General features: G+C 38.3%; 1 protein-coding gene across 3 annotated transcripts; it reads left to right on the forward strand.

Annotated features, from left to right (window-relative positions):
- The first annotated feature begins 90 nt into the window (after positions 1-90).
- rorc (RAR-related orphan receptor C) lies at positions 91-27,456 on the forward strand. 3 transcript variants are annotated; one of them, XM_055047789.1, is made up of 13 exons: positions 91-421; positions 530-631; positions 7,707-7,736; positions 18,372-18,457; positions 20,643-20,784; positions 20,870-21,199; positions 21,290-21,391; positions 22,261-22,382; positions 23,545-23,677; positions 23,772-23,879; positions 23,976-24,086; positions 25,123-25,232; positions 25,316-27,456. In XM_055047789.1, the coding sequence occupies exons 1-13, from the start codon at positions 385-387 to the stop codon at positions 25,478-25,480; spliced, it is 1,578 nt and encodes a 525-aa protein (XP_054903764.1). In that variant the 5' UTR covers positions 91-384; the 3' UTR covers positions 25,481-27,456. The 3 variants fall into 3 exon arrangements, with proteins under 3 accessions (XP_054903764.1, XP_054903765.1, XP_054903766.1); XM_055047790.1 differs by lacking the exon at positions 530-631 and having other exon boundaries at positions 91-487; XM_055047791.1 differs by lacking the exons at positions 91-421; positions 530-631; positions 7,707-7,736 and adding an exon at positions 9,768-10,020.
- Positions 27,457-27,497: the final 41 nt, after the last annotated feature.

Raw genomic sequence — 27,497 nt, forward strand, 5'->3', positions numbered from 1 at the left:
TTTCACAGCCGAGCACTTCAAAGCAAACCCGATCCGCCGGCGTTACGTAACAGCCGGTGACATAACTCTCTCCAGCCCGGCCTGGGACGGCCGGGGCGCGCTGGAGGGGGCTGGGGGCGAGAGCAGCGGGGCTTGAGAAGCCACGGCCCGGCCTGATCCAGCTGCACTCTCCGCGCTGCCGCTGCTGCTGCCACGGGGGTGAGAGCAATTATTTCACAACAGCCGCACACAGGAGAAAAAAGAGGAGGAGGAGAAGGAGGAGGAGGCGCGCTGCTAGAAAGAAAGAAAGAAAAAAAAAACAACATGAGAGGGGAAGAAGAATGATGGTTGAGTTTTTGGATCTGTGAGGCCGGAAAGAGGAGAGATGGCTGTGCACGTTTTTAAATGTCTGCGCCGGCCCGGGCGCTAGAGCGGCCAACAGGTAGCATGTCTTCTGTCATCTTGATCTCCAGCTCAAATAGAGGAAAGCAAGTGGAGTTCAAGAGAGGTTCGTTGACTTCTGGTTTGCTTGTGGCCGTGTGGGGGTGAGAGGTGAGTGAAAGTGTGTGTAGGCCCATCCAGCGCCGTGACAGGAGCGGCATGGAATATGAGGAGTCAGACTTTCTACCTGCAGACACCCCCAGAAAAAAAGGTAAGCCAGATCTGATCCAGCACCAGGGCCGACCCGAGGAATACGCAAACCTGGGGCCCCCTGTTGGCCCCCAGAGAAAGTGTAATTAGCATCTGCACAAAGGCCCATCTCAGCAAATTATTATATTATCATAATAGTAGTGTATTTCATAATTTCACTCGAACAGCTAAATGTATGTTATTGTACATTCACTGCGGTGAGCTCTTTATTTCGAGAGTTTGTTTTTGTTCAGTCTTAAAAATTCAAAATTCATTGTCTCAAGAAAAAATATACTACTAACGAAAAGTGTTTTCATAATTTGATATATCCAGACAGACAGAATCACAGCTGCTAGCCCGAAAGTCATCCAGCAGGCAGACACACAAGCGTCCATGCATGCTAACAGAAAGTTGAGTGGAAGGAAGAAGTGGGATGGTTAAGAGAAGGTGTGTCTGTTAAGCCCTTCTTGAAATAATGCCAGAAATGGGTCCAAGAAGGAAAAGGACTGGACTATTGCTCTGTGGTCCAAAAGTCCTCTCCTTAGATAAAAGTAAATTTTCTACAGATGCAAATAAAGGGTTTAAAGTCCAGAGGAAGAAAAGAGAGGGAATAAATCAATTTTTCTTGGAATGTGAATCAATTTTTGATTCACATCCATTATTTAAGCATTTTATGTTTCCTTTCTGGCAATAAAAACTATTTTATTGGCAGTTTAATAAACCTCTCTGCATTGAAATGAACACTGACTGTGACTGTCTTATGGGGAGCCACATGTATAAATAGAAAAACCTTCAGAACTTAAAAAATATATACTCACAGAGTCATAGTGAGTTAAAACAAAATGAACATTTTAGGGTCTTGGCTCTGACATTTTATTTCTGCCCAATGCAGTTTGACTCCAGGCCTCATGCAGCCTAGCCTAAACTAGCTTTGGTGTCAGTGCAGGAAAAATACATCTAATTAAACTTTGAGTTCAGTTAGAAATGGCAAAAATAAAAAAGGTGCTTCACCTTTTCAATTCAACAGCTGTTACACATACATTTTGATTTGGTATTTTAATGAACTAATTAAAGTAGCTGCCCCTTTGAAATAGCATTGTAGCTACATTGTTTCCACCACAGACTTTTTTTTTAAATGAAAGATTTTTGTAGTTTTTGTTGCAAGAACCGATACTGCAACTAATTCATAAATAAATGAATCCTTACATTATTCAAATTACAAGCAGTTTGCTTAATCAAATAAATCCATGATCGTATTTCTCAACATGCCATACTATATGTCCTCTTCCACACACTCTTTATCTCACCTTTCCGCCACTCCCATCTCTCACTATTCTTTACCCCAGTAACCCTGTTTATCCCAAACACTGGGCAGCAGCAAGGTGCCCTGAGTGGGTAAGAATGACACTAAGACAGCGTAATCCACTGGGATTAACCCTTATTTTTGCTTCTGCTTGTAGCCAATGCCTTTCTATTCTGAGCAGCCACTTTCTATAATCAAACTATTAGCTACCATGGCAAGATAAGACCGCCCGTCCTTCTGCTGCAGAAACCCACTGCTCATCGTTCGCACAATGCAGGGGGGCAGTTTCTTAAGGACTTTATAGGAATAATAATAATAATAATGCATAAGTTAAAAGTGCACAATTCAGAAGAAGACACTTTCCATCTGTATTTGTTGGAGAAATTGCATCAGGAATGTGATGCTTTATCAAACATGTAGCTGATGACACTTCAGTAAAGCTGCAGTAAAGTCTGAGTTCAGCATTTGACTTTTAGTTAAATCTCAAAACATTAAATATGCTGTAATTAATTCATTTGAATTAATTAATTAAGTGAATAGTTAATGCATACACAGTGATGCTTTTTAGATGACAGGCAATTTCTTTTCATTAATGAATGTTTTTGTCATTTCAATTTATTCAATAAAATACAAACAAACATTAGCACACATACACACTACAATGACAAATTTAAATATTAACCCTACATGCTTATTTCTGGATTATAGGAGGGAGCAACATGCACATGATCCTGGTCAGAGTTTGAGGGAAAAGCATTTTGGTTGTTTGCTAAGAACTGCCCCTCCATGGCAAGTTGTATTAAAGCCCACCTGTGACAAATTCTGCTGACTCAACTTGATTTAGGAAGGATTACGCTTGTGTACGGAAGGTTTCATAACTGGCATTCATGTCAGAGCAGAACATGAACAATGGAGGCAGAGGAAATGTTTGCAGACCTCTGGGATAGAATTGCTTTAATGTCAAAATCTAAGGAAGAATACTAATAGTGAAATTACCTGAACTGAATGTTATGAATAAACAGATTGCGGCAGAGAGAGGCTGAGCAATAAGAGCTCAGGGAGGTGAATGAGAACAACGGGCCCCGGGTCCACCCCCACTAAAAGGCTAAAGCTTTGCCAACAAGCAACTTAGAGATTATTCAAACAGCAGAAGATTTATTTATTTACGGGTTTTTTTTTCTGTATAATGAGGCCAAAATAAATAGTCTTAGCTCCAGTCCTCAAGTCGGCTTGACCGACAGCCTCTCTTTTGTGAAACTGTGATGGCAGCATCATGCTGTGGGAATATTCTTCTGTGGCAGAAACTGAGGAACTCCTTGGCATATTGACGTGAGATGAAATGTATCAATATTCTTAAATATTGCATGACACCCTGGATCTCAGTCTAGCAACGATTCATCTATAACACAGGTGTCAAACTCAAGGCTCGGGGGCCCAAATTTGGCCGGCCACAGCTTTTTATTTGGCCCTCTAGACCCCGAATTACATCAATAAGTCCTTACAGTTTTTCACAAATCTGCAAAATTCCTACAAAATCTCCAAATCTCCAATTTTTTTTACTGGTTTTTCTACAAATTTTCTCAAAATTGGTCAAAAACATTGGGTTTGAGTAACTGCTGCCTCAACCTTACTTGATTTTACCATCCATGATTGATACAGTGAGTAATAAAAAGTCACATTTAACATCATACATTAGTGCAAATATCGTAAAAATTCCTAGCAAAAGTTTTTTAAATTCTTTAAATGGCACTACAAAATTTACAATTTTCATTTCAAAAAAGTCATTAAACGTTCACAAAATCCTGGAGGAACAGCGACTTATTGATATTTCAACAGTATAATTGGTTTTCTCCATATATTCCTGCACAACCAGACCTTTATGAACATTCAGATTTTTGATATGGCCCAAAATGAAAATGGGTTTGACACCAATCATGTAGAAGTCTGTGGATGTTTTATGATGGCCAAGATCAGTTAAATCTAGTTGAATATCACCAAAAAAATAAATAAATAAATAAAAAGCTATTTACTGATGAAGCCCATCTAACCTGATTGACCTAGAGAAGATCTGCAGAGACCAATGGGAAAAACAACAAAAGACAGATGTTACACATTTGTAAAAAAAAAAATACTAAAGAAGACCTAAAATTGCAATCTTAGGGTCTTCTTTAGTATTTTTTCAATACTTCAAATAAATGACTTTTTTTTGTCTCTAATGTCTAAATAATAATTTGCTTAAATAGTTACAAAAAAGTCTTAAATCATGTTTTTCACTTTGCTATGGTCATTATTTAAGAACTATAGTTTAATATCACAGCATGTTATGCTTTCTGCTCTGGATATGACCTTTGATGCACCAAGTAATTCAACTCAGCATTCACTTGCAGATGACACAAGACCAAATTTGATCGAATTTTAGAGCAGCTGGAGGCAGAGCTGAAGCTCAAACGCTGTTATGCAACACACACAGTGTTAAGTAGAAGTGGAAAAAGACAGTTTTAACGAGATCAGAGCTACTTAGAAGGAAACAAAATGTTAAAACTGGATGTTAAGGGGCTTAAGGACTTGGAGTAAAACAGCATCAGCTTACTGATCAGGTCCTGGAAACCGGTTTATTCAGGGTAAAGCGGAGAGTCGGCGTGTCAGCGCTGCTCTTGTTCGGTTTCATGCTGCTGAGCCGGCTGTTCTTGGGGTGATGAGTTTGTTGGGTTTTGTGGCTGTTGTGGGTGTCTTCTCATATTTCTTAAGCAATTTTGGTGTTGCTCACAAAGAAAAACCCTCTTTCCTTTTCAGAAATTAATTCTTTGTGTCATCACTGTGGATTCTATACGCTTCATCGGTTCTGCAGCCGTTTGTGAATCTGACATTGGTTTCTTTTGCTGTGGCATCCGGTTGCAACCCTACTTAAATGTTGCAGCTTAATAGTTATACTCTTCTCAGCTATTCAAGAAATTAAGCAACAATGTCTTAATGATTGTTGTCTATTTCACAAGAGAGTAAACTCTACTATTATTCTTATAAATTAGAACTTTTTCTATGTATTTTTTTGTAATTAAGAAAACATGATTTTTACTAGAATTCAGTCTCATCATGATGCATGTTGAAAGCCTAAAATGTTTAATACATTTTCAACAATTATTATTTTTTAAGTTCTGAGCTGCCTGGCTGAACCTGGAAAGGCTCATTAGCTCTAAGGGCACAGAGTTAATGCCATTTGTTGGTCAACAGTCCAGATTAATCCTCATCCTCAACCAAGTTATCCTCATCAGGCTTTTATATAGTTACAATTAGTTCCACTTTTTTGTTGCATTTTTTAAAATTTGATATGTTTTTACAATACGATTTATTTTTTTTCCTTTTAATCAACAACGAAGTCATAAAAAAAACAAATGTTTTTATTGTGAAGGTGTGTTTTTATTCAGGCAAACTTGTTGTCCTCCTCTCCAGGCTCAGTGGTCTCCAGTACTGTTATGTAATGCAGCGACTGTGAATTCAGTAGCAAGCTTCGATGTCAGCGCGCAGACAAGCCAGTGAAATTTTGACTGATGCGTTTCTCCAGCAGCCGGCTCCTCTGTGGAGGCTTAACGGCCACCCTGAAATCTGGATGTAGCTGAACAAGTTTTCACCTAATTTTACAGAAATACAGCTAGGTTTTATTTTTCAAAAGAAAGACTCATGTTTAAGACACAAAAAGAAAAGGAGCAATCCTAATTTTTGCTGTTTCGTGCATTTCTTTAATTAGTTAATCGTCCTAGTAAATGCTAAATTCTATTGTGAAACGATCAAATGAAAAAAATGTAAGAAAATTGCATCTCTAAAAGTTGAAAAACAAAACCTTTTGCTAAACAATCCCTTTAAAGCGCCTGCCTAGCTGGTGTTGACACGTCTTTTTTTAATTTTCCGTGCGTGCACTGCTCTGCTTTCATTCCATACTTTCTGCTTATGAAGCAAAACTGATTTGATGAGGGCAAGAAAACAGAGGAAACCACAGAAGACCTGAAGTGGCGCCAGACAAAGGCCGGCAAACTCTGCGCCTTCCATTGATACTTATCTGCTTTGCCTTAAAACATCTCTCTTTCTCTCCTTCTCTTTCTCTTTCTTTCTCTCTCTTTCTCTGACTAACACACACACACACACACACACCCCCCCCACCCCCCACACACACACTGATGTGTATGAGTCCAGAAATAAACTCTTTGGTTCAGAACCGACCCTCTCTCACACCTACTGCAACACAAACTCTCACAACTGCGGTCAAACAGGCAGACGAAAAGGTGGACCAGTTGTTTCGCAGACACCCACCTTCCTCTGCCTTTATCTCCACCGTGTAAATGCACTGAAGTGTCACGAACAGACACCAGCGTAAATAGGAATCTGCTAATTTAACCACTTTCACCCAGAATTCTTACCTGTCCAGTTTGTGCACCAGAAAGAAAAACTATCTTCCTTCCAAACTACCCGATAGGAAGAGGATTTGATTTCAATTTAAGAAGTGTAGCGGAATTGCTTTCTGTAACTTGTTATTTAATTGTTAGGACATCCTAAATGTTCAGGAAACGGGCTGCCATGTTTAATTGCCTGTTTGCTCATGATGGAGGATGTTGTGATTCTGAATTCAGACATCTCTGCAGTTGGCACATCGGTACGTTGTCAGCCACCTCATCACAGTTAGTCATGCTGCAGCGAAGGTTTCGGTGGCAGAAGCATTTAGGTTATTCATGTAGTGAAAGACAGTATCAGTGTACTGTAAGTTGCTGAAACATTAGAAGTAGATTATCACGATGTTATGGCAAGATAGTGATTAGTTCGTATCATTTTCTCCAGATGGGAGCTAATTTGGTCTTGATAGCGTTAATTGTGTCGTTGTCTCCATAATTATTTCCGCAGGATACATTCTTAGTGTCAAAGAGTTGTTTATCTGTGTTATTATCTTGTGATTACATTTTAAATATATCATTTTAAATAAACTGCAACTGTGACAGTTGAATTCATCATGTAATTGCCCACACATTACCTAATTTGTGATAACTCAAATTCTAGGATAACTCAGAATGAGATGAAATAGAAATATGAGTAATTAATCACATCTTGAAATAAGAGCTCACTGCGCCTTGATGACATTTTACATTTTGTCTTGATCTCAAGATATTGAATTTGGGATAATAATTTAGTCGATTTAGTTATACCTCATTTACTCAATATGACTAATTTAGTGGCATTTTGTTGTAGTCTTTTGGCCCTTCTTGTGAAATAAATACATTTATATAATTGTCATAACACTTTTTGTATTAATAGTTAAATATTTTGAGACAGCAAAGTTTATAATTATAAATTTTTCGTTAACACGTTGCTGTTGCAGACCATCAGCTCCTGCCATGATAAGAGCGGCTCTTTCTTGGCATGCAATGGTTATCTCGTGATCTTTAGCAAACAAGGCTCCTTTTCTCAAGATATATAGAGAGATAAGCAGGCCTTCTTTCTGTTTTACTAAGCTCACACAAGTACTGTTGTTGTGTTTTGTCTAACTTTATTTAAAGAAAATGTGAAACGTTCTGATGATTGTGTTGGCAAAGGCATAGTCTGAGTTTGACGGACATGATTGTGATTAAATCTCTTACGGATGTATCAACATGTTCTTACAATGTTGTTTTACTTTTTTTTTTTTTACATTTCATATTATTTGGAAATGTTGACAATTTGCTGTAATGCTCAACTGAGACAGTCAGGAATCCATATTGTTGTTTTCTTTTAATTTCTGTATTTTGAGCTAAATAATATTTACTGTTTTCCCCAGGAGGCGTCGTGTCCAAGAAGACTCATTTGAGTAAGTCGTCTGTGTTCAAACCGTCTCTGTGCGTTAGCCTCACATGATGTGTGTGTGTCTGCATATGGTAATGACATTGCTCGTGTTTGTGCTAGATATTTGTGCATGCACTGCGGTTAACTTCATAGTTTGTGAACATGCAACTTTGCACCTGTACAGCAAACACACACTCACACACACGCACACACACCTACACACACACCTACACACACACACACACACACACACACACACACACACACACACACACACACACACACACACACACACACACACACACACACACACTCACATATTGGTGTCGCTGGGGTTGAGCTATTAGCAAACCCGGTGAGGGTTGTGTGTATTGCACCTGTGCAGCCCCCCTCCTTTTTCCCATGTACAGGCACACACACTCAAACACACACAAACTCCAGTTACTTTGGCATCTGAATGCAGATGAGAGCGATAGCATCTTGTCTTTTTTTAACTCGTTTGGTTTAACACTTTCTGCCACAACTTTAGCACACCTGGCCGTGTTATCAAGTGCGGGATGCTCTGCGTAACACAGCTTTTGTATTAAGTGGTGCGCTGATAAACAAGCTGAGGCTGAACGGTGATAAAGTCACTAGAAATGTGAATGAAAATTAGACCCAGAGCTGTTAAAGCGTTGGTGTCCTTTTTATTCATCATTCAGGTGCTTCAGAAGGAGAAATATCAGTGTGGGTAGACAAAGAAATGTACTGAGAAAGTAGGGGTGTTTTGCCTATTTGCATATTTACCCAAACACTGTTAATATAGTTTAGAAATTCAGACGTTTTTTTAGTTTTAAGTGTTAAAACTTACCCCTGAGACATGTTAAAGATAGTTTAAATGTGAAAATTATTAGCTTCCTTTGAAAATATGTGATGAATCATTAAATAGTTATTACACACATGCCCCTCACTATCGTCAGCAGGGCCCTCTTTTCCAAAGTTTTACACACAGTCATGCTAATCTGTCTAATTTTTGTGATGAGAAAAAAACCCATTAGAGGTGGAAAATATACAAAAACTGATCTCTGATAACCTTAAACTAGAGCATTCTTTCTGCAACTTTTGACTCATCCTGGTGATGCTAACAAATTAAATCTGTCTTCATCTTGAGATTGGTTTAAAACTGACTGGCACTAATCCATGCTGATACCAACCAGGTCTGTCTGAAGAGAAGATACACCAAGCATGATACTGCCACCACCACTTCAGTGATATCCAGTCTTGTTGTTTGTGCCAAATGATTCTTTTGAAGCTGTGACCAAAAAATGTAAACTTTGAAAAGTTTTCGCCAAACCCGGGTGTTTTCTTTGGACGCGAACTTCCAAACAACTCCTCCTTTCAGTGAAAGCATATCTCATGAGAAACACAACTTGCCTTTCTTTACTTAGCAATCGGTATTTTTATTTTGTAAGTAATGCTGTCAACTCGTTCCTTGACTAATACCTTTTTTTGAAAAGCTCCTTTTTGTTTCAGCTGAGAGGTGAAAACAAAGAATATGTTCCGCTAATCAGATGCACAGCAAATGTCTTTGTGGATTAAAGTGGTGCATCAAACAACAAGGTGATTGCAGCTCTCTAGTTTTTAAAACACATTTTGCCTGTAAATTAAGGGAGAAACTTACCTGCAGATCTGCAAGCTAAGCTGAAAGCTTTGGAGTAAAAAGGAGCAAATATGTTGCATGAACATTTGCACAAGCTAACAGGAAAGTAAAAGTTTTTAACATCGTTTGCACGGCAGGAATGAAATAAAACCCAACGTCGTTTCTACAACCAGTATGTTTCAGCTGCATCGTCCAGCTACTCCTGTAAACTGAGGACAGTTTTATTCACATGGAGGGACTGAGAGGCACCAGACATTATGAGAGGCATTTTTTCTACTCATGTGTGTTATAGAGTGAGGGGGTGCAGGATAACAACAAAGGCATAAGGAAAAAAAAAGTACCTTGAGAAAAAAAAGTCAAGACAGGGGACAGTCCCCCCCTTTTTCTTTGTCTTATGTCTCTCTCTCTCACACACAGAGAAGGCAGGTGAGGCGGTGACTGTCACTCAAAAGTCTGAATATGTGTGCTGAAGCTGCAGTGAGTACCTGACCCAGCTCTCTGAAGGACGAACAGGAAAAACAAAAAGAAAGAAGGCAGATTAAAAGATATTGTTCACCAAAGAAAAAAGAAAAGAAGTGATAGACGCCAGGCAGACAAAGTGAGAGGAAAGTAGAGTTTGTGAAAGTGGGACAAACGTCTGAGACGAGTGGAGGAGTGAGGATGATGCGAGGTAGGGATGAACTTCTCCGGTCCGTATCTGTGTGTGAGTGTGTGGGCAGAGCAATCAAAGATATTTAATCGGGTAAATTAAGAGTCGATGCTTCATGGTGCTTCAAGTGCTTTTGGTTTCAAGCAGCAGCGTTTCTATTCTAGCTTTCATAAAATACTTGAAATAAGTTTCCCTTCATGCAGACACCTGTCGCTTCAAACAGCTCCCTCACGCAGCTTGATTAAGCGTTTTGTTCTGTCTCTTTTTTTCATGATGCAGTTATTCCTCAAAACCTACTCTGCTACAGCTCTGAGGATCTCTCATACTTTGCTTTGGATCTTCTACGGGTTGCATTTTTATCTCATAACTGCTCTCTATGAAGCCTGGTGTTTTGAAACTTATTTGTTCTCTCCAGAGTTCTGCATTGGTTGACTGTTGGCGACATTCACGCCGATTGATGTGTTTCGCTTCTGTGCTTTGGTAACATGATTCACAGTTAGCTCCCTTTGATGGCTTTAAGATTTGAATCATTGCCATGGTTATTTCTGCCCACAGCAACTGTACAGCTCACGTATGGCATTTCGTTCAATTCAGAGAGCGACAATTCAAAGTGAGGCGAGAAACACACGAAAGGCTGCCTGTAACGCCGCGTGTCTGCCCTTGTTCCGAGTGGTTTACATTTTTAGTTGTAGCATTCCACTGACCGAACTGAATTGTTCATGAAAGCATAAAGTGGAGCAGGCTGAAATGTGATGTTGCAAGCCTGTTCTTTGCATACCCTTCAAATGAATACAAATTAACGGAAAACAGGATGCAACCTGACCGCAGCGCATCAGTTTAAATGGACTAACTCCAGGCAGACGCGGAAGACCCAACGCGCAGTCAAAGTGATGATTGAACAAGAAGAATGTCGTCTTCTGGTGTTGTAGGAACAGAAAGGTGAAAAACTGAGAAGCAGCAAGTTTTCTCGTGCAAAGCTGCTTAAATGGTTTTGCTGTTGCAACCTGCAGATACACACACACATGCGCACGTTTACACGCACACACACCTTTGCAGCTGCTTTTAGATGGCGCCTAGATGCAGCCTATCTCTCTCCTGCAGCTGCACTGTGGATACTGTGAAACCATAGAGCACCCTCCAACTGATGGAGATATTACTAAATATTTCTGCCTCTTAGCCGCAGCAGGTAAACCTGTTTGCTCCCTGAATTTGCACACACGCACACACACACACACACGGCTCAGTTAGTGCATTTTGTGGGATTCCTGTGCAGATCTTAGAGTTTTTTTTTATCAGAAAAAGGATTTCCTTGTTCCTCCCGCTGCAGAAAACTTGCACACAACTCTTCCAAAAGCACCAGAAGCGGTTTTTCGTCAGATCAAAGCCGACTTCACAATCGCAGGTGACACATTCTCCCCAAAATATGGTAAATGAAATACAGCAGTTGAGCTGATTCATACTCACTGCCACCGTCAAAACATGAGTTTTGTCTAACACCTCTGAAATCAGAAGGAACTTCAAAGTCCCGGCAGATGTGAAGTGGTGCTCAGATCGGCTTTAATAATTCCCCTGTCCCTCAAAAAGGATACCGTGGGCAGTTTTCCATCTTTGTTGTTTATTGCCACAAAGCAGCTGAATGAGTTATTGATCATTTACAACCTCACTTGTTTCAAAAACAAAAACCTAAATAATCATACAAATATATCAGCAAATATATCTAAACAAGATGTACTTTGGAATAAATCAGTCATGCAGAGTGCTTTTAAATCACTCACTTATGATGTACTGGTAAAAATCTTTATTTTCATTTTCATCCAAATTTTTTGGCCCTTTTTCATTAAAAACTAAATTTGTTTTGTTTTAGAGTTGCTATTTAAAATTTCAATGAAGTAAAATAATTAATTACTAATTCTCTATTCATTATGACATAATTAATCTCCTGTGCACTTTAAAACCACTTATTTTGGTAACGTATTTCACATAAAGAAACTCGGAAATGAATATATTGTCAAATGAATGTTCAGAAAATAATTCACTTTCTATATGCTATCTTACTTATTTAATTTCTTGGTTGAGAATGGTCAAACAATTTTTTGTTCTCAGAATATTGTTTATACATTAGGAAACATTTTGATCTTCTACCCAAGTTTACCTGTAAGTCTTACCTGCACATATTTTTTGATTATTCCAATGACTTAAATAAAGAAAACAAATTCAGAAAAGTATGTAATCCATGTTGCAAATAAAGACATGAAGTGATTCTAAACTACATTTTCGTTTTCTGGCTAAAATGAAAATAGACTTTGATTTTCTGATAGTCTTTTTGCTCTGATTAAACTCTGTTTTTGAGTGTGAGCGTGTTTGTGTGTGTGTTTTGTGTACATACAAACTTTGGTTGCTGCCTTGCTTGCGTTTGTAAGCTTCCTTTAAGAGGAAAGCGAACAGTTTTTTTTTTTTTTTACAGTGCAAAGAGCAGATTGCTTACAGGGTGATTTAGGGTGAATTGATTTTAGAGTTGTGCGTAATCAGTAAAGTGTTTTTCTCTGTTGTTTGTCCTCTCCTATGTAAAAATAAAGTAGCCTTAAATCAATCTTACACAACTTTTAGGGCTAAAAGCTCTCACAAATAAAATCTTTCTGTTAGATTTCCTGAGTATTTGACTTTTTTAAATGTAGATATTTTTTTGTTTAAAATGTTTTCCATACCTGTAGCTCACTAGACTAAACTGAATCTACTTTTACCCATTCATGATTTAGTGGTTGTGATTTGTTTTTGTTTTTTTAAAACGAGACTCCTCATCTTTGGCCCATTTTCTATCACATAGGAGGATATTACTGAGTGAAGCCTGACACACATTTAGCTGCACAGGCTGCATCTCGGTCAAATGAGCATGAAGCCTAGTGAAGTTTTAATGTGACGCAGAAATGGGATCATATTTCTGCATCACATCAGAAATGTTCCGTGTTTTTTTTTCTTTTTTATCCGATTTTTCTCCTCGCTTTAGTAGCTGCTGGAACTTTATAACTTTATTTGGTTGCAAAACTTTTAAAAATGTAGGATTAAATGTCTTAGACTTTGTGAAATCACAGGCACCTCAACCATTTCATAATGGTTAAAAAATTTGTTCATGACCTCCTTCGAAAAAGAAGCAACTCTTTTGAATGTTTGCATTTGCAGTCATAAGTCATATTCTAACTTTTTATTAACGTTGCATTGTTTTCTGCAGCACCTCTGCTTTTCTCAGATGAAGCAGATTAATTATTGCTATAGCTAAACATTAATTGAAAGGCACATCTTAACATTAATTGCCCGTCTTCTTTGTTCACTGACAAATCAGAACATTTCCATCACTGAAAATCCACTCAAGTCAAGACTCTTCGCTCCGTAATGTACCACCTCACAGAAGCAGACTTGAACTCGTAAAGGAGTCGAGTGGGTGTTTTGCTAAAGCCAACGCATGTTGTGACAGCAGCTTTCTGTGTGCAGAGCCAGTTCAGCGTCAGCAAAACAGAGCGGAAATGCTGGAAAGCAGAACCGATTTGTGCTTTTAACAAACATGAAGACAGAGAGCTGGTTAATCGACGTAAATGGAAAACTTAGTGGGAAATCTTTCATGCATCACTTTTACTTAAAGATTCTACAAAAAAAAAAAACAACAATATTTATATACCCAATGTACCTGTCGGGAATTTAATCTGAATGATTATGAATTTCTTTTTAAGAACCATCACACATGTGTAAAGTTTGTTTTAATCCAACATTTAAATGAAACAAACAGAAAAGAAATAAAATTAAAAAATGGTTCTGATAGCATTATCTTTGTTCATTAAGGCAGATTTTTGTTTTTATTAAATTCTAATAAAAAATCATCTGGGACCGTGCTTATTGTTCAGGTGTTCAACAAATGATGAAAGCTACATTCTTTGGATTTATTACAATAAATGAGCAAAAAAATAAATAAAATTTTAAGTCTTGACTGTGGCAATCACAGCTTAAACAAAAATTTGTTGCTTTCTGTTGATTGAGTGGTGCAACATGTTGTATGTTAATTGTTCAAACTAAGAGAAATCAAGCCAGATGTTTAGATAACATGTTACTCTGCCTTTGCTTTTATTTAGTCCACATAAATATGTTAATATTTGGATGTTTTCAACCCAGGTCTGTCAAAATGTGACCTAAAAAAAAGACATTTACAGAAGACGTCTTCTTTTCCTTTTGTTGACTTCTGCAACAAAAGGAAAAGAATGCCACACAAGGGGATTCTTACACATTTTCTACTTGCTCTCTTTACAAATACAAACCGCAATGCCTTTTTTTGAATTTTACATACTAAATCAGAAATAATTATTAATAGTAAAGGGAAAGGATACGTTGTAAAATCCAACTCAACCGAATACCTTACAAAGAGCATAATAATGTCTTGCCAATGAACGAGAAGAGATTGAAGAGATGCCAACCTGTAGAGACAAGGACATCCATGTACGCTGACAGACCGGCTAACGAAACATTAATCAGAGCAGCAGCCAAGAGACCAAAGGTCACCTTGGAGGAACTGCTGATCCACAACTCAGGTGGGAGAAAGGTTTTACTGGAAGAAAGTGTTTCATTTAGATGAGGATCCAATTAAACCCCATACGTCACCTAACGCTTGTTGTAGTAACACAACATTTTGAAAAGCGTATGTTGTAATTCTTCCACTTGTTGATGGTCTATCACATAAATCCTAATAGAAACAATTGAATTCTGGGGTTTTAAACTGACATAATGTGAGAAAAAAACCAAAAGGTTTTGAGTAGTTTGTCATGGCACTGTAGCTTTCCCAGTTGTCTTTGTCATGTTGTACTAATAAAAGTAGAAATAATACACAATTCATTTTTGTTGGTTTTATTATCCCAATTTTTTGAGAAAATAAAATCCCAATTTTTTGAGAAAATATCACAATATTTGCGAACCCTGTGCTGCGCTGGCTTCAGACGCAATCTCTCTTTCTATGGTTAACAAAAATTACACAAATGGAAGCGGTAAAGCTGCAAAGTAATTTTATCTCGCAACCTCTGACAAACCTGCGTGCATCTGGAGATGTTGGGTTTGATTGGATTGAGCTGTGGCTGGAGATAAGAAGACATAAGTCTTAAAATGCCTGAAAGTGTCGTCTTTCTGCTGCTGATGTCATGATTTTGTATAATTTTTGCTTGCATCTATTGCAACTTGAGAACCACCAGAGCTGCGATTGCATGGAAACATGGTGTTTGATTATTGTGTGTTTCTCTGTGTGTGATTGCGTGCGTGAGCTGTGAAAGATTGTGGGTCACGGTGGATTTCCTGTTGTTTGAGGTTGACAATCAGAACTGAAATAGCAGAAAAAGACAGAGACCACTGATGCTCTCTCCACATATCCTGCAGCTCTCTGAGAAACTTAGCTCAGCTCATGGCTCTTTTTTGCAAAACTACACAATCCACAATGGATCTGAGCTCCTACATCTTGAGGTCAAAGAGTCATGGCTAACTCTGTGTAACACCTTCACATCAGTCACGCTTTTATTGCCTTCTTCACTGTATGTACTTCCGCTTTATGCGTTCAATTGTTATTTAATCTCATCCTCTGAAGCCTTCGGGTGATCCCTGTGGCACCAGATAAAGAGGGCACACACTGACACACTAACACACACTTGCAACAAAACAAAATCTGACACAGTTCTGCGCGGAAACACAAATACTTTGTGAATAAAGGCAACATCCACTATGCAGGCGTGAGAGCTCGTCTCGCCGGGGACAGTCACACCTTCGGAGCATGTGTGGAAGGAAGACCGGAGATGACACGACTAGATGAAAAGATTGCGCCGTGTTATGGCTTCTGCACGCTTCCAGATTTCGTACAGTAACACAGACTGAACGAGCTCGGGCCTTTCTGCGAGGAAACGCGCAGAAAACACACATTTTCTAGACGGCGTTTTCAACGTTTCTGCTGGTTTCATATATTCTTTTGTGACAAAAACCAGCACTGAGCAAAAGACTGAGGGGTGTGAGAGTTTACAGAGATCAGGGGCACAGGGGGAAGCGAGTGGGGGACGGACATTACTGGCAGTGATGAATGAAAGACTGCATTACTGGCAGTTGTCCTTTATGAGCGAGACAGAGAAGAATCACAAAGTAAAGAAATGACATGAAAGAGGGACAGTCAGAATGAAAGAGAAGTCAGGCAACCACTTAAAAGGACTTTGAGGTTGACACCTTCACATTTGCCACCTTTCTCCATTTGCAAATATTCCACGTCCTTAGACGACACACCTCTTATTGCATTTGATGTTATTTTGTTCATTTGTACTAAGTCAGAAGGCGCTGGAGAGGAAAAAACCTTTGGTTTGCCATGGTCGCACAACTGGTGTTTGATGTTGAAGGGGAAGTACAGCATTAGATAAATGTTCCCACTGCTGAGTTCACCTTTCTGTCTGCTTCCTTGGGTAAAATTGTGCAATTATTTCAAAGGTACTGAAGGGGTTTCCTGTCTAGAAATACATAAACAAGTTTGTAAGTGATTTTTTTTTATAACTGAGATAGTCATTGATCAGTGGCAGAAAATATCATATCATTAATTTTTTGTACATTAAAAATCCCAGTTAGGATTTTATTACTTTCTGCTATAAACATTTGACAAAAGTATTTTGCCCAAATAATTTAATCAGTCATGCAAGTTGAGCAAATTTGTGAAGCGTAATGAATGTTGAATAAATTTGGATTTGTAATTTGATGGGCACTCATTCCCACTGTGACAACAACACTCGGATGAGATCCACTGCCGCAACATTCAGAGTGGTTTATTAAGTGAAAGGGAAACTCGTCATTCTGATCAAGAACCCTCCACTTCGACCGATCGTCAATAATTTCTAATAATTCAAAATAATCACATTACATCATCTACCGCTGCTTTTATTAAAACACAGCTTCACTGTTTGTCTGATTCAAATGGTCTGAATTTATTCCCAACTATTTAAACAAAGCTTAGACATTTTCAAAATGCTACTCAAGCTCAAATTTATAATTTGTGTTAAAATGATTTGAACGTCTTACATATAACATTCTTCATATTAGTTTTATTATGACTAATAATAACAAAACCATGCTGATTTTCACGCCGCAAAATTATGAAAAAACATATAAACAGTGTTCCAACAGTTGCATGGTAGTTTTAAAAATGTCGTGGTGCACATCAATGTCATCTGTACTTTCAAAAAATAGCAAATCCCAGACATTATTTGCACTAATCTTGTGACGAATGCTTGTTTCTGCACCCTGAGGAAACGGAAGCCAAATCTGCCTGACGTCTTCCTGAGGATGAGCTTGTGCCTCAGGAGTTTGCTCCATTTATCTGCTGAACTGATTTAGTCGCTCTTTGCAAATAATCTGTCAGTCGTTTCAAGGCATTTGAGTGTTTCTACATTTCAAGTCACTGTTAATGTTAAAAGGCTTTAATACTTTTTCAAATTTGCATTGAGAAATCTTAGTTTGGAAAAACGATTGTGGGGCAGAAACTGTTGCGGCTTGAAAAGGTTTCTTGTTTACTTCTTTCACATCTAATGCTGACGCACTCGCCAATAAATCTGCTGACTGTCAAATCTTCCAGACCTCAGGTTACGTCTGTCCTGGCCTATATATATATATATATATATATATATATATATATATATATATATATATATATATATATATATATATATATATATATATATATATATATATATATATATATATATATATATATATATATATATATATATATATATTATATATATATATATATATATATATATATATATATATATATATATATATATATTATATATATATATATATATAGCCAGAAGCAGCATGGTTTTGATATATATATATATATATATATATATATATTATATATATATTATATATATATATATATATATATATATATATATATATATTATATATATATATATATATCAAAACCATGCTGATTCTGGCTATATATATATATATATATATATATATATATATATATATATATATCAAAACCATGCTGATTCTGGCTATATATATATATATATATATATATATATATATATATATATGTGTGTGTGTGTGGTGTGTGTGTGTGTGTGTGTGTGTGTGTGTGTGTGTGTGTATGTATATTTCTTAAATAAGAGCTGTCAATTTATAATTGGAACATCAGTGTGATTAATTCACGTGTTTTATGAACATTTATAAGTATCATATTAATTTTTTTGGTTGAATTTTCCTTACATCCATCTGCATGTCTGAAATTGTGATACAAAAGAGTTTAGTGCTAAATCTAGAAAACTGATGATTGATTTTTGTTTTTCATCTTTGCCTCCTTTCAGCCCAGATTGAAGTTATCCCGTGCAAGATTTGTGGCGATAAGTCTTCCGGAGTGCATTATGGAGTCATCACCTGTGAAGGCTGCAAGGTGAGAAACAGCAGACAACAGATTGCCACAAACTGTCTGGCTTTTATTTGTCGTCTTGTGGACTTTTTCACCTCTTGACTTTTCACCACTGGGTTTGGGTTTTGAGTGTTGGGGGAAAAATAAGCAGCAAATTGTTCCTTCATAAGATGTGGAGCACAAATTACACAAAGTCCTGATGCAAGATAGAAAAGTCCTACAAACAAATTGTATAATCCAGCAGCTTGTATTCTTGTTCCTGTTATGTATTTGTGTTGTGTTTTTATTATTGAAATGAACTAGTTTTAATCATCCATTAACGTATATTTCAATATTTTTTATGTACCTTCATTTTCACAAGTCTTAAGCAGTTCGCTGGACTGAGACACAGGGTCTTTCTGTTCGTGAACAAAGTATTTTTACTGCTATTTACTAGCAAAAATAGAGGATGTGGAAGATGATACCTGAAATTTCAACAATCTGTATTTAATGTATTTTATAAGTGTAAACAATTTAAAAATAGGGCTAATATTAACTTACTTACTCTTAAGATAACTTTTCTTTAAAAGTCACAGGCAACATTTCAGACTGCAGGCTAGCTCCTAGAGGAGATAGCATTTTTTAATAACCAGCTTGTTGGACATGTGTAACAATATTTTGCACAATGTGTTATTGTTGATTATATATTTCCATCACCATAAGCTCTAATATGAGGCAATAGCATCAGAAACAATTCATAATGTGATCATACCAGCCCATGCCTCCTTCAGAAAAGCCTGTTTCCTCACTATATCCAGTACAAAATCAACTAAGTGTATAGTTCCAGTAGTTTTTCATTTACTGGATGGTTATATTGCCTTTGGTTAATGTTGCCTTTGTAGCATAAATACTGCAAAAAGAAAGAGTTAACCATCTTGAGTTTTTGCAGTGCAACTCATCCTAACCCAGCCTTCTTCAACTCTGAGGCTCAGTTATTACAGTATCGTTCCTTGATGTTGTTAAAATTGTTATAACAGTTTTCAGTCTGACTGTACATTGACTTTGAGAGTCAACTGAGATGGTGAGATGAGCTGAAGTGATGTCATATTTGAGAACTGTGCAGCCAGAAGGCCAAGATGGGTAATTCCCAACAAGTTGAGCCGATCCTTTAAACTCCACATCTAGAAGTCTTTTACAGACTAGACTTAGTTTGTTTTGTTCTTGTGCTTATTGTCTGGCAAGTCATTTCACAAGTGAGCTCATCAGATACGTTATAAACTAGTGACCACAAAAACACTTTCATACCAAAGAAAAGCAGTCTGTCCAGGTGTATGGGTTATTGATTTCGTGAATGTTTCTGAATCTACATAGCTGTGATGATATATTTCACTAAAGATTTAGTCAGTTTTGCTTCTTTTTGTCACAGTTATGTGGTTCTGCTCATCACTTAAGTTTAAATAACAAAGTCAAAATGTGGTTTTCACCTCATGATTCCATTGATTAGGGAAACAAAACTATTCAAACCAACCTGGCTCTGTTATATTAGCCAACCTTGTTAAATCATGAATTCGACAAACCACATTCTTTGGTTGCATTTCACCGCATATGCTTAGATTTGGTTTCTGCCTGACCTGTAGAATCAGGAATTTTTATAATAAAACCTGACTGACAACATGAAGTAGACTAAAGATTTAAAAAACTGAAAACATATTGAAGTCTAAAGAAATTCAAGAACAGATACATTGATCTGGAGAGAATTATGTAGTCACTTGCAACCCTCCCACAGTGAGAGACACTTTCCACAAACAGAGGAAATATGACACAATGATGAACCTTTGCACGAATAGCCGGCCCACCAAAATGGCTCCAAGAGCGTGAGAGCAACCAGGAGGTCACAACAGGTGACCTCCTCAGTAAGTTTTTCTCAAAATCTGGATCCAATGCAGAGTTCAAAGATTGAAACCACTAAAAAAAAAAACACACACAAAGGTTTGTCTCACATTTGCTAAAAGAATATTCTGAAGATCCCCAAAGGTTTCTGATAAATGAAATCCTTTGAAAAGGTCATTGTGTTATTTCACAGATTACCTTTGTCTGAGCTGTCTCTGGCTTTTTCTTCTCTGTTATTATAAAATTTATAATTTTCTACTGAAATAATAAAATACTCAAGATGAATGTCATTTCTGTATTAGTGTTTCTGACTTAAAATGCTTGTTACCTGAACCCTCAGGGCTTTTTCCGGCGCAGTCAGCTTCCCACTGTGTCCTACTCCTGCTCCAGGCAGAGTAACTGTCAGATCGACCGGGCCAGCCGGAACCGCTGCCAGCACTGCCGCCTGCAGAAGTGTTTGGCTCAGGGCATGAGCAGAGACGGTGAGGCAGTGCCCGACATGTTGACTTTCCCTTTCACCTGCAGAAGTTCCCTGATCGCTTGTTTACCACCGTGTGTTCTTTGCAGCTGTGAAGTTTGGCCGCATGTCCAAACGTCAGAGGGACTCTCTGATTGCTGAAGTGGAGCGACACAGACAGCAGCAGCAACAGCAGCAGCTTCAGGACGACACGCAGGTGGAGCTGTCCTACCCGCCCAAAAACCGCCAGGAACACTCCCCGCAGCTCCTTCAGCCCATCGCCACACCGTACCCCTACGTCGGTGACGCCTACGGCTCAGAGGTCCACCCCTATCTGGTTTACTCCCCGAGCGACTCGCAGGGGTACCGGGGCTCCGGTGTGTCCCCTACGTCCAGATTTCAGGGGCGGGGGGACAGCGGAGGACACCACGATATCAGAGGTGAAAAACTGCAGTGGGAGCTCTCAATAAAGCAGTTTTCTTCATCTTGCTATTGTTTCTTACCATTGCTATTTTCTTCATTTTTGTCAGGATTTGACTCCAGACAGCAACATCAGGACCTCATGGCTCTTCATTCCTACAATCCTCTCGATGACCTCTACAACCACTACCCCCACTCTCTGCGAAACATAGGTGAGCAGTCAGCACAGTGGGTGCCTTGTGGTTAATACTTTGTAGAACCAAGTCTTTGCAGGTAAATCTTTACCAGTTTTCCATATAACTTATTCTTCTTTGCAAAATGGCTCTCGCTCAGTCAGCCTGGATAGAAAGCGTTATTGTCTTTCTCATCCAGTCACAAATGGTTCACAGCCTGGAACATTCATCTTCCTGAGGAACCTTTTACCCACAGCATGATTCTGCCACCTCTGTGTTTGACAGTGAGGAAACTGTGTTCTGTATTTTTTCAGGAAAACTCAATGTGGTCCCACCTTGAATGAAACCTTTCTTTCACATATTTGCCGTGTCTCTACTTGGCTTAGGGCGACATTGAAATGTCTAAAAACTATTTTTCAACAGTGACTTTCTTCTTGCCATAAAGACCAGATTTCTAGAACGAGTGACCAATAGTTTTCCAGTCAACCAATTCTCCTACCGAAGTTGTGAACCTCTACTTATGTCTCTCTGATTAATGCTCTGCTTTCTCTGCTGTCAGTTAAAGTGAACTTCCATCTCTTGCGAGGTTTGCCTTTGTACCATACTCTTAATTTTCAGGTGTGGGAACACTGAGATAATATTTTACAGCCCTGCTTGCAATTTCTCAACCTGCCTGCCATGTCCTTTGATCTTTATAATGCTATTTGTTGCTAATGCTCTCTAACAAACAAGTGAAAAAGTGGAAAAAGACTAAAATACCCGCCACACTTATCCTTTCACTTTCATTTTACAGTTATGCACTTTGTTGTGTTGCATTAAACCCGGATACATGTATTGTGCAAGGCACTGTATGCCTTTAACGCGTGATTATATTTGTAACATACAGGCATTTTTTCTCTTTTCTTCAGATGAGATGTGTGCCAGCATTGTGCGTTCCCACAGAGAAACCAGCCAGTACAGACTGGAGGAGCTGCAGGCTCTCAGATGGAAAGTGTTCAGCAGAGAGGAGATCCAAGCCTACCAGAGCAAGGTATCACCAAACTAAAATTACCGTATTCTACTTGTGTTTTTTTTTTTTTTTTTTTTTTTTCTCAGGCTTCCTCTTGTGTGATTCAGACAGTCTCATATCAAAACACGTAGCTTCTCGTGGCTTCAGGTCGCCTTTGTTTGATGAATCAAACAGAAAACAGAAAACTTCTTTCATTGTTTTTTCCCCTCCTTCTCGCTCTCTGATTGCTCGTGTTTTTGAAATATAAGGATGGTGTGATGTTGGTGGGAGTAAATTAGGTCATTAAAATGGTAGCAGCAGAAATATTTATAGTGTCTTTAAAAATATTCCCACCCTTTGATTGTTTTTCCATTTTGTGCTGCTGCAACCACAAATTTCAGCTGAGAGTGGCAAAATAGTGCAAGACTCAGAAGCAGGAAGATAAAGATGCACAATTTTACATTTTTATGCTAACAGAAATATGAAACATATGATTAGCTCCATTTACTCTGATACCCATAAATAAAATCCAGCTTTAACACCTGCTTCAGAAATTGACATACACAATAAAAGCACTCCTACTGTGTGTCATTTAATCGTGATATAAATCCGTCTGTTCTGTGAAGCTCAAAGGTTTGTTAGAGAACATTATGAACAAACATGAAGTCCTGGCAGCAGACAGGTCAGAGGTCAAACTGTAGAATCTGAAGTCTGAAGCAGGAAAGGGATATCTCGAACTATGAACATTTCACACAGATGTTCAAAGCCTGTATATCGATACATGGCTGTCCATCCACTCACAGTAACTCTGGGGGAGCTGCAGAGATCCACAGCTCAGGTGGGTGTATCTGTTGGCAGAACAACTTATAGTCCTGGACTCTACAACTCTGACCTCTGTGTATGAGTAATACGAAGAAATCATGCCATTTAGCTTCTCAGACTCTTTATGTCGCTAAGCCATATAGGTAACACACAAAACATGTGGACGATGGTGGCAATGGGTGGCAAAACATACAAATTTATGCCACACTTAAGAATTTTATTTTTAAGCTTATTTCTGTCATGTATTTTTAATTTTATTAATTTGCAAGGCCATCTTTGTGGAAATAGAATAAGCTTATGTGGAATTACAGAAGTTTGCAGCTCATTTATTATGTTGCAGGTAAAAACTGTGATGACTAACAATCCTAACTGCGTTTTCCAGACAGTGGATGAGATGTGGCAGCACTGTGCCGTCCGACTGACTGATGCTGTTCAGTATGTGGTGGAGTTTGCGAAACACATCCCGGGTTTCCGCATGCTCAGCCAGAATGACCAGATCGCTCTCCTCAAAACTGGTAACACTTCGGCAATCTCATTTCCTCCCAATAAAATTTGAATCCCTACAGAATAAAAGGTTAATTTTCCGTCGTTCTTATATCTCCCGGCCAGGCTCCATGGAGGTGGTTCTGGTCCGAATGTGCCGCTTTTTCAACACAGAAAACAACACTGTTTTCTTTGATGGAAAATTTGCTGGAACTGAGGCTTTCAAGTCTCTGGGTAAGAGTCTGACTCAAGGTCATAAGCCCTTTGTGATGAAGCTGATGGAAAACGTACGGGGTCTTATTGGTAATTTCCGATATCTTTTTCCTGAAGCGTGTGGAGATTTAATCGCAGCAGTGTTCGACTTCGCTCACGGCATGTGTGCTCTGAAACTCACAGAGCAGCAGCTCGCCCTCTTCAGTGCTCTGGTCCTAATCAACCCTGGTAAGTATATATAAAAAAGCAAGAAGTTTTGACATGTTGAAGTTCAGATTTGCTCTTCCCCAGGGGTTTCAAAACTTTTCTCGACCATAAAGATCAACTACAAACACATCATTGTGCTCTTTCAACCCCAGATAAAGCTGAAAAGCAGGTTTGCATGTGGAAAATGCAAACGAGATTCACTATTTGATTTATTTATTCACACAAAATTAGTCTTCCTGTCACTGAATGACTCCTAACAGACAGACATGTTTCTCGTTTATAGTGCCTTGCAAATTTATTCACATCCCTTCAGCTTTTTCACATCTTGTCACACCACAACCACAAACCTCAATGTATATTTCATCAGAATTTTATGTGGCCAGCAAAAAGTGGAGCACAATTGTGAAATGCCTGGAAGATACTGTTTTTGGCCATTCTGTGCAAAAAATGCTCAAGCTCAGTGGGAATGGATGTAGAGCTTCTGTGTCCTTAGATTTTACCACAAATTTTCAGTCTAGGTCTGGACTTTGATTGGACCAGTACAGCACACGAATCTACTTTGCATGTTAGGACTATTGTCCTCTTTTTACACCCCTTCTATAATCCTAATTTATCTTCATACATCCAGAACAGCTCCTGATCCTTTCACGTGAAAAAAAGAGGAATCTACATTTTGAAGCATGTCTCGTTACTGTTTTTATAGAAATTGGTACGCAGATGCTTTCCATTCAATCTGCTTAACCTGAAGCTATTCTGGAAAGAAGAACTAGAAATAATTTTTGTCTCTAGATGTGCAAAAGACGCACTTGTTACAGTAAAAGGTGGTTCTGTAAAAGAAAATTAAAAAAAATCAGTTGGAAAAGTTTAGCACAAGGCATGTAAGACTTTTAAGATTTCTAATTATAATATTGCAGCATTTTCATTTGAGATCACAATTAGGCACTACTTCACGTTCACATGCAGTAAAGTTTGTGGCTTGTCAAAGAACATGAATACTTTACACTTGCATGCTTTCTGTCAATCAGGCTAATTTTATAATTGTTTTAAACTTGTGCAGACCGTCCCTCTCTAGAGGACAGAGTGAGAGTCCAACGAGTACACAGAAGTGTGGAGGTGGGACTCACTCACATTCTTCACCGAGACAACCACGATAGTCTGTTGCATAAGGTACGTGTTTCCTCACGTATAAATATTCTCACACACTGTCCTCACAGCTATTGCTCGTCTCAGTGTCCATGTCCTCTCTGCAGCTCTACCAGAGGATGGCAGTGTTGCGTTCGCTGTGCAGCCTGCATATGGAGAAGCTGCGCTGGTTCAGCCAACGATACCCGCTCACTGCTCACTCTCTGTTCCCCCCGCTCTACAAGGAGCTGTTCGCGTCCGAGGCCGAGCTTTTGCCGGGGGCCACTCACTGAGCAACCAGCGGAAGAGTGAGACATACGCACACGTCCGCAGACAAGCAGAACCTGGAGTTTTATTGGTACTTCCCAAAGGAATCTGTGTTCTGAATAAGAGGAAACTATAACTGTAATGGATTATTCAATGATTTCCTTTTGATAGGTTGAGTATTTCAGGGAACTGTGAATTTTGATGTTATTTGAGAGTATATTTTTAGGATTTATTTTGTCTCAGGATGTGCTGTCATAATTCTTCCCAGCTGTAGTTACTGAGTTTGTGTCACAGTTTGTTTATGCATTTATTCCAAGAGGCAGGATGCACTGTCGATGTAAACCTAAAATGACTCCAACTGCTCTCTGCAAACGAAAACATCACTCAATGCATCTACCTTGTGTGTTTCGCATAAGCTTGGTTTCAACTTGAAATTACTTTTTTAAAAATTGCAGTAAAAAATTGCAGTGAAAATATGCTGTTACCCTATACTTTTAGTCCGATTTCAAACTAGAGTGTTTCACTGGTGCTGTCAGGTTAGCTTTTTTAGCAGTAAATGCCACACTGGTTTAAAAAAAAACGAAGAAAAAACAAGCTGTGCTTTCCGGTAAAAAACAAGCAATAAAAATAACAAACTGTAACAGATGTTGACCCCATTTCACAGGAAAAACATTACATAAGCCCAATTTTTCTGCTGTCACTTTATTTTCTTTTCATGTTTCAAGTTAGTGTAAAGTTTCTTTATTATTCAAATCTAGTGATGTTGCTGTAATGTTAAAATGTTCTTGTTTGAAATGTTTTCTGGTTCGACCATCCTCTCTTCTGCTCAGTGTTTGTTTTCCCAGCGGTTTTCGGCTGCATCATTGCTTAAATAAACCATATAAAAACAGAGAAATGTTTTGCCTTATCATAGTGTCTCCTCCCTATTGTAAGAAGATTTGTCCCATTGTAAATGTTAGGAAGTTCCTCACTTTCTGTTTCTGTGTCTTCAGAGAAGTTTTTTTTTTTTGCTCAGATTGACCATTATAGCCAACAGAAGTGTTTCCCTTTGTGTAGGAAAACTCTTGCAGGCTTTTATAACTTTTTAGCTCTTAAGGGATTTGCATTAAATCTAAAACTGTTTTGTTACATCTAGCCTTTTTCCTTTTTTATTTCAAAATAATATTTGCCGTGCATATCCCTAAATGGCATTAAGGTAAAAGTATTGGACTCTTCCACAGCTTTACAAATTGACAAACTGTATTTTAATGTTTTCTTGGCTACATTTTTTTTGTAAAATATCTCAACCTCAGACAGAGTGGATGGAGAATATGCAAAGGTTCAATTTCAAGTTGTGCAACAGATCTTCAGCTGGATTTAGGTCTGACTTTACTAAATCACATTAACATCTTTTCATCTGTAGCTCTGTTTGGATGTTTGGTCTTATTTTACTGCTGTAGATGAACCTCCAGCTCAGTATTAAGTCTTTTGAAACCTTTAACAAGTTTTCTTCCAGGATTGCCATGTATATAGACCCTCCATTTCTCCATTAACTCTGATAAGCTTCCTTTATGTTTTTATTGGCCCGTATTTACATTTGCAAAATCCCCTACATTGCTTGTGGCAAACCACAGAATTAACTTTATGTGGCTTTGTCTCAGCATGGCTTTTTTTTTTTGTTCTTCCGAAAAGGCCAGACAGAAGGAGTATCAGACTGTTTACCTCTGCAACTCCTCCATCGAGCTCTGAATTATTTTCCTTGTTAAATTTCTTCCTGACTGAGTCAAAAAAGAAGAAAGGATCAACCATCTAAAGTGACAGGTCAAAAATAAATGTCCTTCATTCCTCTTCACATCCCTCAATACTTTGTGTTGATCCCCAAAAGGCCTACACAATGCATTGGAGTTGGTGGTTGTCACATGATACACTGAGAAAAAGTTCAATTGAGTGCTTACGAGGTACTGCATTCTTCAATGTTACAGATGTGGCAATGAGATTAAACATTAAACTTACTCTGCATGGATGACTGAACCGTTTTCTCTGGAGTATAAAAATGTTACTCTG

This window comes from Poeciliopsis prolifica, unplaced genomic scaffold (assembly GCF_027474105.1).
Source record: "Poeciliopsis prolifica strain line A6 unplaced genomic scaffold, Auburn_PproV2 SCAFFOLD026, whole genome shotgun sequence".
NCBI lineage: Eukaryota > Metazoa > Chordata > Actinopteri > Cyprinodontiformes > Poeciliidae > Poeciliopsis > Poeciliopsis prolifica.

Coding starts and splice junctions, on each gene's coding strand:
- rorc (XM_055047789.1), top strand. CDS start 385: ATGTCTGCGCCGGCCCGGGCGCTAGAGCGGCCAACAG. Junction 22,383..23,544: donor TCCAAGCCTACCAGAGCAAG/GTATCACCAAAC, acceptor TGCGTTTTCCAG/ACAGTGGATGAGATGTGGCA. Junction 24,087..25,122: donor TCTGGTCCTAATCAACCCTG/GTAAGTATATAT, acceptor AAACTTGTGCAG/ACCGTCCCTCTCTAGAGGAC.